Raw genomic sequence first — 16,832 nt, forward strand, 5'->3', positions numbered from 1 at the left:
AAACAGACTGGTGGGGAGATAAAATCACAATGGAAAATTTTATGGTTATATACCAAGATTTGTGAGCACCCAAAGTTAGTACTTTTTGTTTTGTAGTAGTAAATGGCAGTTATAAATGTCAAGCTACTACACATATCAAGTAATTATAAAAAGTCATTGAACATTTAAACAACTCCGCCATAAAAATCTTTGTTCCTTTTGCCAAGAAACCCATGGGAAGTCCACATGGAACGCAGCCAGATTTTACGAATCTTACATGAACACTGCTGAGCTACCTGGCAGACATTATAGTAGAGCAATCTATGCTAATGATAATTACTGTTTCTTTAGCAAGCAAATTTATTAACGCTGGACAGTTTACACAAGACAGATTAGATTTTGAAACCTATATCTGACTGGAAGGCCAGATGTGTCAGGCAAAAATACATACCTTAAATGCATGCCCTAGTTTTGGAGCTGAAGGTGTAAATATAGGTTAGAGAATAATACATGTTTGCTTGAACAGATATAAAATCATATATTTTACAACTCTTTATACAAAATTTTATAAAATGCAAATTACCATGTAGATCCAGACAAACCAGCAATATACGTGACACAGTCAAGAACTCCTGATTCAAATAATGCCTTCATGACACCTGAAAACCCAATCATTGCACGGAAGCCTCCTCCAGATCCAAGCACAGCAATTACTGGTACCTACACATTGGCAAAGCATAGAGTAACACAAAGTAACCTTTATTTTCTTTATTAATATTCACTGTAATCCAGTGTAAAGCTGATATTTTGGACACGACTAGTAACATCTATGGTCTATACCCACCTGTGGATTCACCCTTGCCAGATATATAAATGTGCAAGGTGCATGAAAATAAAGGCATTCCTTAGTATTGCTACTATTTATACATATCACAGAGTGTAATGAGAATTCTCTGAGATTGATGAAATGATGATTTAATGGCTGCATGGTTAAACAAAAGAACCATAGGTTCAATACCAGTCATGGCACTATCTACAAGGAGTTGGCATGTTCTCCCCTGCTTGTGTGGGCTTCCTATGGGAAGGGGATTGATTTCTTGGCTGGCACCATGTGAGACCAAAATATGTCTTGCATAGAACATATAACGGCCAAATCTTCAATAATTTCTTTCATAGGAGTGACATCCCTGAAGATGGTTAAGAGTGGGAGATTCCAGAGTGCTGTGCTGGAAGTCATTTCCAGGCAAACAGTTTAAAGGGACACTGCCATTATTTTGTTTCTCTTTTATTTTACTGGCTTATTGTAACAAGCACATTACAAAAAACAGATTTTGCCCAATAAAATATTATTTTGCAAATTTATTCTCAAGGCTTCCACTTGCTGTCTGCCATGTCTGCTCATTATTTATTCTGTACTGCATTAAACACATGTACAGCATAATGCAAGTGCTTTAAGACAAACTAGCACCTCATCTACTCCATTGAGACTGCACTGTCATACGTCTTCTCCCTATTTGTATTAAGTCAGTAAAACAAACATTCTAAGCCAATGATCCCCAACCAGTGGCTCGTGAGCAACATGTTGCTCCCCAACCCCTTGGATGTTGCTCCCCGTGGCCTCAACGCAGGTGCTCATTTCTGAATTTCTGGTTAGGAGGCAAATTTTGGAGGCATAAAAACCAAGTATAATACCAAACAGAGCCTTCTGTAGGCTGCCAGTCCACACAGGGGGCTATCAAATCGCCAATTATAGCTCTTATTGGCACCCCCAGGAACTTTTTCCATGCTTGTGTTGCTCCCCAACACTATTTCCACTTGAATGTGGCTCACGGGTATAAAAGGTTGGGGATCCTTGCTAAGCTATGGGGACATTTGCTGTTACATGTAACACGAGCTTGAAATATATATATTATATATAATAATAAGAACAGCATTTGATCTTATTGACAAAAGTAGAGTTAAGTGTAGCTTAGTTATGATTTTCCTTTAAATATTAACTGACAAGAATATTCTGTAGCAGAGCAACGTGTGCTCCCTTGGTATGTACTGTATGTACTACTGCTGTAATAATGTATCCCAACATAACTTACATCTCTTGAAGTTGGATTTAGATCTTTTGTTTTTTCTGGACCTAAAAGTTTCCTCAGTCCATTGATCACTTGGTTTTTACGCTTTTGCCTGAAAAACTTTTCCTGATCACAAAGGGCCATGCTGAATCTCAGGTCAGTGGAAGAGCTGTTAAGGGCAAAGTTAGGCAAGTTACTATGCGTTCCTAAATAGCCAACACATCACATTTGGTACACTTGCTACTAATCTTTATTACAATACACATTTAAAATACTTTTGGGTTCCACTGAAATACATTTTCTCTGATCTGATATCATAATTCAAATATCTGGGAGTATGAGATAAGGAACAGGCGCCAACATTTATGGCATAAAGAATAGATCAATATAATGCAAATAAACAGGAACAGTACTAAAAATGCTTCCGGCTATTGTTGTAATATAGACAAATTTCCTAAAGATTTTGGCAGGGGTCTTTCTGGGTTTTGGGACAGGTTACTATTATTATCTGTTATTTATAGGGCACTGACACATTTATGCAGCTCTTTTATTGGATTGTTTATTCAGTCCGCCCCAGTGGAGCTTACAGTTGAATTCTAATTCCTTGCAGATATGTAAAGCAGTTACACTGAAATTTACAAAACCTGTGGGGCCTGAAGCAGACTTTAAAGCAGTCCTACATCACCATTTCAAACCCTTCAGCTCCAGAATTCATAATAATTTAGCTTGCTGCATGCTAGGCTACTTGGGCTTGTGTTTTGACCTCTGTGGTATTCTCAGGACAAGTGTCACCCAGGGCTGAGGAGCAGGGTGTGGTGGGGCTGGAGAGAGAGCAAGAGAAAGTGATCCTACAGGACCCTGAACTAGGGCAGCACGGGCAGAAGAGGTACGTGTTCAATGCCCCCACCCCACCATTGCCCCCTAGGAATGTGCCTCCTCTTCCTACGCCTAGTTCTGACCCTGCTTTTAGCTTAATCTACTGGTGGAGCCACTTTACTGTATTCGGAAGACTGTACTGTGCATGTGCTGTTTGGCAAAGGAAGGGGGCACTTGAAGATCTAGTGGCTAGCACTGCACTGAAATACAACATTGTTGCCACCAGCAGGGCCAGACTGGCAATCTGTGGATTCTTGTAAATGCCAGAGGGGCAGATTTAAAATGCCATAGATAGTCATTATTAATTGGGCTGGTGGGGGTTGTTTGGGCCTCTATGTACTTGGAATGTCAGGGCCTATTTTTACTCCCAGTGGACCTCGTCACCACATCCCACAAAAAACACTGCCTACAGCAGGAATTAGAGGTAACAGGCATTCACCGGTCAAAAACACATGCTTCAGCGTTCCCACCAGTTTGTGCCACAAGCAAGTTGCTTCCCATATTTTTCAGTGACAGTCGATTGAGGCATTTAATCACAATGGTTCTCCATGACAGCACTGTGACATTTAAAATGCCAAGTGTGCTTTTACCCTTAGCTTACAAGAAAGTTGCATAAGGATAAAACATGCTTTAACCTGCAAATTGCTGTGCTGTAGGTTTGCTTGCATTCTGCAGAGCAAGGCAAGTTGGTACCTGTGGTGCCAACAGGTGAGGACATCACTGCTGAAGACCACTTTTTCTTAGTACTCAGCATTGTTGTCCACTGCTGAACCTGACTACAGATCCACAGGGCAGGCTGGAATCAATTACCACTTGTGTTCTCATGTGGTTGAAATAATAAAAAATGCACCAGACATAAAAAGCAAGTAAAACTGCCTGTAGATATGCAAGGAGCACATTATTGATATTTGCAAAAAAAAAAATCCATTTTCAGTTCTCAACCTTTTTTTCACATTCTCACAAGAAAAAACGTGTTATTTACACAATTTAATATCACTGGTGACATTTTCCCCCCAAACAAAACAAGCAAAAAACATATTTTCTCTCCCAAGTAAACTTTCCCCACCTATTAAAATAACATTTTTCTGATGCATAAAGAAGTATAAGCGTGGTTCTCTCCAAACCCCATACTTTGAGGGCAGTCACACAAAAAGTTTATTGATATATCCCTGGGGCACAAAAGCTTATCTAATAAGCACGTGTGCCCCAAGGAAACACCAGGGGCAGAACTCAGCATCAAGAAGTGCAGGTGAGCCCCATTGTGGCCTGCCCCTTCTGCAGCTCCCTAACATGCACATATGAATGACGAACAATTACAGAGATACAGAACAATTTTTTTTTTAAACTTTTTTTTTATTATATCATAATATTGTCTTTTTATCAGCTTTGCTGTAAAAGTTCTTTCTGATGCTTTTACATTATCTGACCCACCCATGTTCCTCTATGAGGGGGTTGCCAAATTTATGCAACAGTAGTCCATTAGCATCAGAAGCTATAACTGACAGACACTGACAGGCACACCTGCCAAGGTGCCCCCGGCGTGTCCCCCCAACCCCCTGCAGGGACCCCAGCCACCCGCCGGTCGCCCTCCCCTGAGCGCGTGTAAGTTAAACTTAAGCACATCAGGGGAGGAAGACCGGCTGCCGTGCTCTATAAGGGGCTAGCTTAAGGTCTGCACACTGCCTTCTACAATGTAAATGACCTATAAATTAATACTTTAATACAGACCTACAAAGCTCTCTGTACACACAGAGTTTCATAAATATTGATAAAGACAGATAAATTATATTAATTCAGGTATAAGCCATCCCCTTTATAATTCCAGGGGTACTCTATGAGGCTGTCACTTTTAAATATCAGTGGGATGGAAGTCTAATAAATATAGGCTGAACTTAGTTGCAGAAATACTGGATTCATAATAGTAAAATGCAGACTCTAATATATTGATATCAACAGAGAGAAACTGATTCATATTATGCAATGTAAGCCTGCTTTTACTAGTGGTAGTTTTTCAACATGTGAGCAATATGCATGACAACTGGAATGAAACTTATTTCAGAAACAAAGTCCAGCTGGGGCTAAATGGAATGAGCGAGCATCTGAGCTCAGATTTTCCACTGCTGAGCAAATGGGGAAGGATTATGATATTTAAATGCTGGAAGGAAGTGTTGCGTCACAATGTTTTCCCGAAGAATACAGGAAAGAATTTTCTTATAACTATCTCATAAGGAATGTGACCCAAAAAGTTATTTTTACTGCGTATAATATTCCAAAATAATCAGCAACCAGATGGTTGAAAGCAGCCAGCATTAAACCAGCCTTGTTCTCTTCAGAATGAATGTAATGCTTAGCTTAAAGGTGTTGTTGACCTCTGGGTTAACTTTTAATATGACGAAGAGATTGCTATTCTGAGACAATTTGCAATTGGTCTTCATTTTTTATTATTGGTAGTTTTTTCATTGTTTTACTTTTTGTTCCGCAGCTCTCCAGTTTTGGATTTTCACCAGTTATCTAGTTGCTAGGGTCCAATATATAAAATATGCCCATGCTATGCCCCACTGGTTTACTTGCAGTCATACACATAACATATATAAGGCATCATCAGATTCCCTGACACACTCTGATACCATCTAACACTTGATGGAGAAGTCTCCATATACAGTAGGTAATGCTTACATGAATCATGATTGTGCTAGAAATATTATGAGGGCACATGCTTTGTCCATCCATGCCCCAGTGGTGACAGACTCCAATTGATGCCAGTATAAGAGTGACAACGGCACAATCAACAGCACTAGAGGTCTGCAAGAGGCAGTAATACTCAAACAGTTTTAAGATGTATGTGAATGGACCAAGCAGGTGGCTTAAATATTCCTAGTGTAATCATATTTCCTGGACATACCCAATCGTGCTTTTTACTAATTATTTGGTGTTCTTCTTGGTGTTTTTGAAGCATGGGGGGAATTGTAGGTGGGAAGTTTGCCAAGGAATAGTAACTCCAACAATCAGCTCTTTGTTCTCAAACAAATGATCGGTGAACGCTACCTGTTGATTGGTTGCTATAGGTAACTAAATGTAGATTAGACACACATTTTGCACTTTTTATTACATTACTCCCCACATTTTTACAAGTGCAAAGTGGCAGTAAATAATAATTAAAATGTCATGCTGTGCATGGGGGTAGCTGACACAAGACAGCTTATGAACAGAATGGTTCTATGTAACATTCAACGCATAAAAATTCCACCAATAACTGCCCTTCTATGTCAGAAATGTTATTATAACTGTGACCCTCAAAGCCCCAGAGCTCTTTAACTGTTGCAGAATAGTATTACACTTTTCCTTCCACTGACGCATGTTCACTGCTTATAATGTAACCTTACACCACGCAGAGAGCAGCCCACTTTAAGTAATGTTTACATAAACGCAATATAAAAAGAGTACATACCAAACTTCAAGTAAGAATTCCAGTATCATCTCTGTGACCTAAACAAAAAGGAGTTCTCTAATTACTGACTTTAATATGATAATGTGTTATTGACTATATGACCATAATTAGATCACACTGCTAATAATAATAATTTTATTTTCAGTGTAAAATATATCATCCAATAAGATGTATAAATATATATTAAGATGTGCAGAACAAAAGCATATATGTCCAGTAATTATTTTTATTGGTCATGTCTAGGCTCTGGCCCCTTTTATTTATCATGTGCTTATTCAGTTGGGCTTCATGACACAGTAATCGTAAAGGGAGTTGGAAAATGTTTTTCATGTGTAACATAGTTTCCATGTGTAAAAAAAAATACATTGATATTTATTTTTTGCAGTTCAAGTATGTATCTTTTTTAACATACAGTAGAACCCCGAATTTACGTCCCCGGATTTAACGTTTTCCCGCTTTTTACACGTTTTTTTGTGGTCCCGCCAATTTTAATGCATTCCTGTGGGCTCTATTCCCAGATTTTACATATGAATTTCCCACATTTCACACTGTTTTTATCATGCCTCTCCCTAGCAAATTGCTTAGTTTTAAGGTGAAAATACAGCTTACTTTAGGAATTGAAGTTTCCCCCATGACTTGCGATCACAGGCGCCATCTTAGGAAGGTTAGTGTCACCACTATCGCCTCATATTTCATACTGCGCATGCGCACTGGGAGCTTACAAAATACCGAGAGTTGCACAAGTATGGGGAACGGCTGTACAAGGTGCGGATTTTTGTTAAAAGAGTAAAGATTTTTGTTTTAGATGGAACAATACAGTGCTGTACAGTATTGTTTTCCACATCTTATTCATTTATAGTGATATTCAAACTTTTAGCAAACACATGCATTAAATGCAAAATGTTTTACAGTACTGTATGTGTTTAAAGTTTTTTCAGTACTTCTGCTAAAACCTGTGAAATAACTCAGTAAAGGAACTGTGTTGCAAATAAAAAATTATTCCTGTACTTATTTCCTTTAAATTGTTAACATTTATGTGTCCTTAACACATTTCCCTGATTTTAAATCTTTTTTCCATGGTCCCCTGAAAAACGTAAAATGGGGGTTCTACTGTATGCCCAATTGAATGAGTTCATGTCTAAAAAGGGGCCATATTTTCCCTTTAAGTTAGTCTACTTAGCCAATAATAGGGTTATGTAATAAAAGGCACTAAGTTTCCCAGATGCAGAAACCTATAGTTATCAATTAGCAGGTAGCATTTACTGGTCACCTGTTTAAAAACAAACATCTTATTGGTTGTTACTGCTACTGGGCTAGTGCCTTTTATTACATACGGTGGTTAGTGTTTTATCATTTTAAACGTATTATGGTTCTAAGGTCTGTCTGTATTACAAAATCAGTTCAGTTAGGTTGTATGGCTATTTTGCTTGGGATATATACCTTATTAAAAGTGAATGGGACTTGTTTCTTCTCTCCTGGTTTAACTGATGAGATTGGAAAGGTTGTAGTGCCCAGAGATTCATCCATCACATAATTTGCATCCATTAGAGTTATCTACAAATTAAGAAACAAATACAAAGTTAATCTGAAACCAAACTATTAAATCAATTACAATTCTCCTTTTTTGATTCCTTGAGAAGAATCAAGGTAATCAAAAAAAGGAAATCACTTTAATGTGAATGTTTCTCTAAAGGGCTGTGGTATAGTATCTAAAATAAAGGGTAGATATTTAGTGTGGGTGGGTGAGTAGAACATCTGCTAGGAAAGACTTTCTCATGCTGTCTTACTACATGCACTTCACAAACTAATAAGGAACACAGGAACTGTGTGTGTGAACTTATGGTGTCTCAGTGGAAGATGTACTGTATAGCAAACATTTGAAGCAAGGCATGTTTCACACGCACAGATTATCTATTAACAGCCTCTTTATTGGGGCAGAGATTTCCATGTTGTCAAGTATCTTGCTTTGAAGGTGTATTGTTGTCTTAGATCATATTAAAATTCTTTCCACGCCATATGACATTTCACAGTAAAAGACAAAAGAAAGTACTATGTTGAGCAAAACCACAAGAAATAATTTGCTGTAAGATTTGGAAGAGCAGTCCAGCTAATCTATGCTACCAGCAGTACAAGAAAAAAAAATAATATTAATAGTTAACAATCACTTGCTGTAATCCTGACAAACATTTGCCAGAATATAGCAGTGATACCTCTGCAACAAAGAAAAGCAAAGCCATCTGGGCCAATCCTGCTTTCTTAAGTGAATACTAACTCCATGACCTGGTGCTGTTTGAGGATGCTGGACAATTTAAAGGGCTCCTTAAGGAAGGTGGTTTTGGGCATGCCCTCCAAACTCTTTAGAGTAAGTGTTGGGTGTACATTTTATAGGTTTTCAGAGGCTTGTGGTATAAGGCTAGGACAGATTTTGTGTTGGCCACAATGAAAACTAATACAGGTATGATACCTGTTATCCAAAATGCTCAGGACCTGAGATCTTTTGGATAATGGGTCCTTCATTAATTTGGATCTCCATACCTTAAGTCTACTAAAAAAATATTTTTCACATTAAATAAACCCAATAGGATTGTTTTTCCCCAAATAATGATTTATAATACAAGTTGCTGTTTTATTATTATCAATTATTTGATAAACATGAAGTCTAACTGACCCTATAACTGTACAGTTATTAACCTCATGGATCGTCAGTTTTGTTATGGTTTTTTTTCACTTATTACCTCCAAAACATTATCTTGGTTAGGATCCAGAATAAATTCAAATGTCTCATTCCAGACTGGGTTGATATTGTTGTTAAAGTGCTTGGTTCGTTTCCTGCTGTCTGGTGCAGATGAAATATAAAGTTCCACATAAGGATCTGGTGTGTCGACTGCAATAGAAAAAATAAAGAAAAGTCACTTTAAGTCACTTTAATACAACTTAATACTTTATCAAAAAAAAAAAAAAAGTGTCATTGTTTCAAGGCCTGCTGTACCTGCTATTCTGCCTATTTATAGGCTGGTGTAAATGCTTATCAAGCTAGGCACAAGTGTTTTTTGGGGCAAAAGCTTTATTATCACCTCCCACACCACAAATGATATCATGCTAGCCACAAGGGACATCGACTAAAAGGATACCATTTGGGAAATAACTAGCAGCTCATTCATTGGGTTTTGTAATAAATCGTCCAAAGTTTGCCACTTATCTAGTAACCTCTAGAAACCATTCAGAAGGTAACAGTTAGGACCATTGGGGTCAAAACTAGCAGCTCAGTAGTGGGGTCTTGTAATTAACAGTCTAAAGTTTGCTACTTGTCAAGTAACCCCTAGCAACCTTTCAGCAGGTAGCAGTTATGACCACTGCTAGTTATAACTTGAAGCTCACTTGTGGGGTTTAGCTACTAATGCCAAGTAACCCCTAGCAACCTGTCAGCAGGTAGCAGTTATGACTATTGCTAGTTATAACTAGAAGCTCACTTGTGGGGTTTAGCTACTTGCCAAGTAACCCCTAGCAACCTGTCAGCAGGTAGCAGTTATGACCATTGCTAGTTATAACTAGAAGCTCACTTGTGGGGTTTAGCTACTTGCCAAGTAACCCCTAGCAACCTGTCAGCAGGTAGCAGTTATGACCACTGCTAGTTATAACTAGAAGCTCATTTGTGGGGTTTTGCTACATGTCGAGTAACCACTAGCAACCAATCAGCAGTTAGCATTTACTTGTCAGTTGTTTGAACACATAAACCTTAATTGGTCACAAAGGGTAACTAGATAACTGTAAATGTTACAATTTTTATTACATTTCCCCACAATATTTTGTTAATAGTGTGTACAAACTATGCCCAAATAAATTAAAGATAATTTCTCATCAAATAGGCTTCTTTAGTCTAGCTGCTTTAGACTTATCGCTATTAGATATTATATATTATGACCTAGATCAATTAAAGAATTTGGGAAATGCAAGCATCTGCATTTTCTGGCCACCTCATATGAGCTGTGATGGTGAATTCCATTGTAGCAATACATACGCACATAGGGCAGTATAAGGCCACAATGGCATTTTTTTCCACAGGCGTTCCACAGTAGTCTAAGGTTACAAATCCCCTTTATAGAGCATAGTCATACATACAGCAGTACAGTTTTACACACTGTACTGCAAAGATAACAATTACTAAGGCTGTCAAGGAAGTGAACTGTTTGCAAGTTATTCAGGGCCAGCAATATCTTCATTATAATTGTTTTGTACAAACTGGAAAGAATGTTCTAAAAATCTGTATGATAACATTTACTGTTACGCCTGTTGATAACAGTAGGACTATTGTTGCAGTTTGGCGTTTCATTTGGTGCCTGACGAAAAACACTGAGTGATCTGTGGGATATTCATGACCATAGGTAAAATATGTTTCGACAAATTCTTCGACCAGAAGGGTCTTAACGAGCAACTAACATGAAAATATTACACAATGTTGTTGTTTTTTTTCAAAGCCCATATATTTATAATAAGGTTACAACCAAATCAGATTTTTACCCCTGCACATTATTTCTTCAGCAGAACACAGTGCCCTTAAATTGCTCTACTAATATATTGGGTGGTTAGAATGTCAAGTCTTGTATAATACAATTTATGAAGTAATGACAGTATAACAGAAAAGTTACTATTCATTTTATAACTCCACTGACCCCCTCTGTGCAATACAGGAAAAGTTATACATTTGCTGAAATTTACGTGTACAGTATCTGTAATCATTGGTTTTGTCAGGCAATTTCACTGCACTAAAGATAAAGCTACAGATATTGAAGATACAAATCTCATTTGCATTTCTCAAAACAAATTTAGCACAGAGATAATGAATGATAAGCAAAGCCATATTAAACAAAAACCTTAATGTAAACATGCAATGTTGTTTGGAACTAGAGCCAAAGAAAAGGCACTAATTGGGGTAATGTAATAGAAAGTCTTACCTTTTCCCACAATTAGTAACCCATTGCAACCAGGAAATGCTAACTGCTGATTGGTTGCTATGGCTTACTAACCAAGTCACAAACTTAACAATAATGTAGAAATATTTTTTTGAAAAATAGAATAGAAGAAACTAGTTTTCTCATAAATGACTTTTCAAAAGTCAGTCAGTTGTCCCAGAACTAAGTTTTCCAACATCTTATTACTGGTTTTAAATATATACACTAATTTGCTCCATTCCTTCCTCATCATTCTTGCCTGTTTCCCTTCCTTTTGGGAAGTTCTTCCTCTTACCGTTTTCTCTTACTGCACTTATTCCTCCTTAAAGGAGAAGAAAAGTCATTTTGGCATTTTACTAAAATATGCCACATTAGTGCCACCTAGAACAATATATTGATTGTGCAGAAACCATTAACATACCTGAGTAAACAGCTTTAGGAGCTTTCTCACTTTGCTTAAGACAGCAGCTGCCATTTTAGATAGCTTCCTGCCAGCAGCTCTAGCCATTATAGCTGAGATCACACATTTCTAAGGAAGGGGGGAGGGAGTTCTTAGCATTCTAATGGGAGGGGGAGCAGGAAAGGGGGGGAGAGGAGAGAACTGTGCAGAGTCTGGCCACCAGAATTAAGAATGTTTCTGAGAGAGGAAGTCAGACACATGTTTACAAAAATAGAGACAAAAAATCCTGTGTTTCCTTTCATAGAGGGCTCAGTGCAGCATTACTGTAGGTGCTTATGGCTGCATTTACATAGAACTTTCTGATAAAGCTTAATTAGTTTTTACCTTTCCTTCTCCTTTAAATCGTGGGGGGGAAATTTATCAGGGATGGAACTAGGGAAACCTAGCAGTTTGCTGTTTCTCCACCATTTATCAACACCTTCTTATTATATTTATCAAAGTTGTTGAACTCTTCCAAATGTATTTTACGGTTTTTCAACGGCACTGAGCTGTTACACCCACAAAAGTCAACCCAACAAAAATAACATGTTGGTATTAAAAATTCACGCTGTAAGGAAAATAAATTGTTATATCTGAAATAAGAGTAACATTTTACCAAGCTAGAATGATTATGGCTAAATTGATCCCAAAGACTTTCACTGCTCCCCTCATTCTATCCAGTTACAAGTTCTATCACTTCTGTAATCAGAGCAGAGCATAGGTCAATAAAATCTGAACAAGACTTTGTTCTGAATAGCAGTACCGGAAATTTCTTAATTTTAACTTTTGGATTTTACTTACGCATATCGCCAAATGTTCCCTTTGTGACATTGGTGGCCTTTATTACGGTTACTGTGAACCTATGAGAATACTGATGTTCAACCTGTACAAAAGTAAATAAAAACTCATTAAAAGAAGAATCCAACCATCTAGAACAAACCCCAAAGCAATAAACAATATTTGCATTTTCATATGTTTAGCTCTGTCAACTATACACTATCCTTTCTGTTGCTTTTGCCAGGATTTGACCAATTGAAAGAATTAGCAGGCAAGCCCCCAGACAGCTCAATCCAAATATCTATATCTGTGATTTCATTGGCCATTGGCCTAAAATAGAGAACATTATGGGGTATGTCTATTTAGCAGTATACAGTTTGTTACTTGTCTAGTAAACCATTAAAACCAATCAGCAGTTAGCACTTATTGGGTAGCAATTTGAAAACACAAATCTGATTGGTTGCTTAGGGTCCCCCGTAGTCAGTTGCACATAAAACCACTTTCATTAGAGGTACTTGTGTAAAAATGCTCTCCTTTCTCCTCCCTATAGTTGAGCTCAACATCACGTAGTCCTTCTTGTTTTCTATTCCAAACTGGGCGCTGCTGCACCTATTAACACAAGAGAACCAGTCTGCTCTGCGGACCCTGCCTGACTCAATCGCTGCAAAGCAGTTGCTCTGAAGAAGTATGGTGCGCCCATCACTCTTATGCTGAACACCGGAAATTAGGGCTAACAGCATTTGCATCTTGCTCTGGCAAGTGCAATTACAGCTTATTTGAGCCAAAAGAATAGGGCACACATCACATGGAAATAAGGCCAGCAAACACCTGAAATGATACTAGGCAGACCTTGAAAATATTCAACCCAATAGCACCCAATTTGCAATGAAGCGCACACACAGTTGTGTCCATTTTGGTGAACTGGACACAATTGCAGTAGGTGCAGCACAAATGTGTCAAGAGAGTTGCTTCTTTGTGACTGCAATGATGCTGAAATTGTGGTTAAAATGGTGCACTGTTCAGTGTACAGTAATTCATTGGCAACTGGTTTAAATGCTACGTCATCCAGAACCCCAAATGTAATTCAGGGGATATACATTAAATGAGTATATAGCCCTGACATAATTATATCCCAGGGGCTAGATAGGCTACAGACACCTGAAAAGGACTGGTTAATAAAAAAAACATTCCTAATCAAACTTCTGGATGCATCACCATGATCAAAAACCCAGAAATACTATTAGCAGAAACAGAAATTCCTACTGGTAGCTAGAGGTGCATGATATTGTTTGTACAAGAGGATTAGTTTACTAAACATGAAGGATTTCAGGGCTGCAATCTTTAAAATATCTGGTAGGGTAATTAAAGTCATATGTCCTAATACACTTAAAATGGAGCAGCGCAAAATAGCTGCATTACAAACAGTGGGAGTAATGAAGTTTGTTTAATCCTTGTTATAAAAATCCAATTCGAGCTATATAAATATTTGTGTTGAAAATCAGCCAAAACAAAAATTGCTTCTGCATGAACAGAAAGTTCCGTATAACAAAAAACAGGCAATGTCATTTCAGGCAGCTGACTATATTCAGACTAGGGAATGGAAGCATTGTCGGTTCATATTAAAGTTAAATTATAATAACAGTAAGACAGAAATTGTGCTCATGACTAGAAAATGTCATGTTTGCCATTACCTTGCTTTTAAAATAAATACATTATAAGCAATTCATTCTAATTTTGATTTACCTTTTCTTTGTAATAATATAACAGCACCTTGTACTTGATAGTAGCTAAGCTGCATGAATCCCTATTGGGGACAAAACCTATTGGGTTTATTTCATGTTCAAATGTTTTTATTTAATGTTCAAATATTTTTAAAGCATACTTAAGGGGTCAAGAGGCAGCCCTTAGTGCTCCCTTACAGAGCACTAGTGCCCCTAGAGCTGCTGTTCTCTGCAATGATTACCGGATCAAAAATCTGGTGCTCAAAGAAGAGTAGCATCAGGAGGAGCAGCTCAGGCCTTTCCCCAATGTGGTCCCTCTGAATGATGTGCAAGGTAAGGTGCGGGTAGTGGGCAGAGGGGCACCTGGGTGCCTCCACCATCCGCCCCTCAGTATTACAGCACTGGCTAATGCTGTCAGCAGGGCAATAGTGAAGGGAGCCACAGGCCTGTCTTTTAAAACAGAGTGCAGAGGCCTATGCCCCAGCATTGTGGGGGATTGGGTTGGTGACCCTCTTCCTTCAGTGACCCCCTTCGTCTTGCTGCTGGAGCTGGGATTCATGGCAAAGAATGTGAAGTTCTCATTCATAAGAAACAGCTAGTGTGAGGCTACAGGTCACCTGGCCTTTAGGGTTCACTTTGTATGCCCAACAATACAAAAGGGCGATATTTAATTCTACTCACATTCATACACTTGCCCTGATGCAAAGTCTTTTCAAACTTTTAAAACTTCTAGGGCAACTGCAGGCTCTGGCAAGCTAGTCATCTGTCCCCACTTATACAAATATGTGTACTTACGATTATGTGTTGATAAGGATCAATTGATGCCATTCTGAAACCGGTTATCGCAGTTCAAGAATTTCTGATTTTGACGTTATAAATTCTTGAAAAAAAGAAAAAAAAAGATGGTTTAGAACATGGTAAAATAGATTACACCTATATAACTCATTACTGAGTCACAGTTATTTCCCAAGGATAATTTTTGCCTACAGATCTTGCTGGTATTAAACTTACATTGGACTCATGGATGAATGTTACCTGTGTCTGCTTAGTTGCAGAGATAGTCAGATGACTAACAAACCCTAAGGGTGAAGACATCACCACTGTCTATTTTAGTAGCTGTAAAAAGTAGCGGCAACTAGTAGCTCCATCTGTCTTCATCCATAGGGATTCTTAGGCATCAGACGATCTCTACATAGTGAACAACTGATAATTCTTGGCAGAACTGTCTTCATGGAAGGCAAGGTACAAAGCGCAAAAATAAGGAATTGTGTCCGCTTTTTCCCCTTTACACCCTGTCTTACATGTCAGAACTGAACCCTATATTGTTTCATTCCACCTGGATGAGTGTCTTGACATGTTTTAGGGCCCTGACACATGGGTCACTTTATCACCTAACGAGAAATCTCCTCTTACACACTTACATAGGGTTGAAAAAAAGACCAGAGTCCATCAAGTTCAACCCGTTCAAGTAAACCTAGCACACACAGAGCCATACTGACCTATCTATACACTCACATACAGACCCATACTGACCTATCTATCCACTCACATACAGACCCATACTGACCTATCTATCCACTCACATACAGACCCATACTGACCTATCTATCCACTCACATACAGACCCATACTGACCTATCTATCCACTCACATACAGACCCATACTAACCTATCTATCCACTCACATACAGACCCATACTGACCTATCTATCCGCTCACATACATAAACCCATACTGACCTATCTATCCACTCACATACAGACCCATACTAACCTATCTATCCACTCACATACAGACCCATACTGACATATCTATCCACTCACACACAGACCCATACTAACCTATCTATACACTCACATACATAAAGCATTTATACCAACATCAATACTGACTGTAGATATTAGTATCACAATAGCCTTGGATACTATGCTCGCTCAAGAACTCATCCAAGCCCCTCTTATAGGCATTTACAGTAATCAGAGTCATTACATCATTACTAAGAAGGGTATTCCCCAAACTCACTGCCCTCACCATGAAAAACCACCTACGCTGCTTCAAATGAAAGTTCCGTCTAATCTAAAGGGGGGGCTTCTGGTGCGCTGATCATTTTTAAGGGAAAAAAGAACATCCCCTATCTGCCTATAATCCCCTATAATGTACTCTTCCACAGGCAATAAAGCATCCCAAATTACCTGCCCCTCCACTTTCCTGTAAATCAATGTATATGAAAAACATTACGACCCCTGGTAAAAGCATTTTTGAACAATTAGCCAGGGTCGCCACAGGTAAAATCAGTTTTACGTGTGTCGGACTGAAAGGAAAGTGAAGAGGGTAGTTATTGTGAGACATCTCGCTTAAGGTCCCCATACACTATAAGATCCGCTCGCTTGGCGATGTTGCCAAGCGAGCGGATCTTTACCCGATATCCCCACCTATGGGTGGGCGATATCGGGTAGCAAGTTGCTTAAAAAAAAAATAATCCGATCGTTTGGCCCTGGGGCCAAACGATCGGATTACATTTGCGGCCATGGGCAGTCGGTTTGGGGACCGCATCAACGAGCCGATGCGGTCCCCGAT

General features: G+C 38.6%; 1 protein-coding gene across 6 annotated transcripts in view; it reads right to left on the reverse strand.

Moving 5' to 3' along the window:
* Positions 1-16,832, reverse strand: part of pla2g4a (phospholipase A2 group IVA) — an 86,184-nt gene that overhangs the window by 23,569 nt on the left and 45,783 nt on the right. For 5 of the 6 annotated variants that reach the window (XM_031899863.1, XM_012960636.3, XM_031899862.1 and 2 more), the window contains 7 exons: positions 15,051-15,135; positions 12,559-12,640; positions 9,105-9,253; positions 7,810-7,923; positions 6,370-6,407; positions 2,070-2,214; positions 563-699 (listed from right to left, as the gene is read on the reverse strand). In XM_031899863.1, the coding sequence (XP_031755723.1) occupies positions 563-699; positions 2,070-2,214; positions 6,370-6,407; positions 7,810-7,923; positions 9,105-9,253; positions 12,559-12,640; positions 15,051-15,083 (698 nt within the window). In that variant the 5' untranslated portion in view covers positions 15,084-15,135. 6 annotated transcript variants of the gene reach the window in all.

Source organism: Xenopus tropicalis, chromosome 4, assembly GCF_000004195.4.
Source record: "Xenopus tropicalis strain Nigerian chromosome 4, UCB_Xtro_10.0, whole genome shotgun sequence".
NCBI lineage: Eukaryota > Metazoa > Chordata > Amphibia > Anura > Pipidae > Xenopus > Xenopus tropicalis.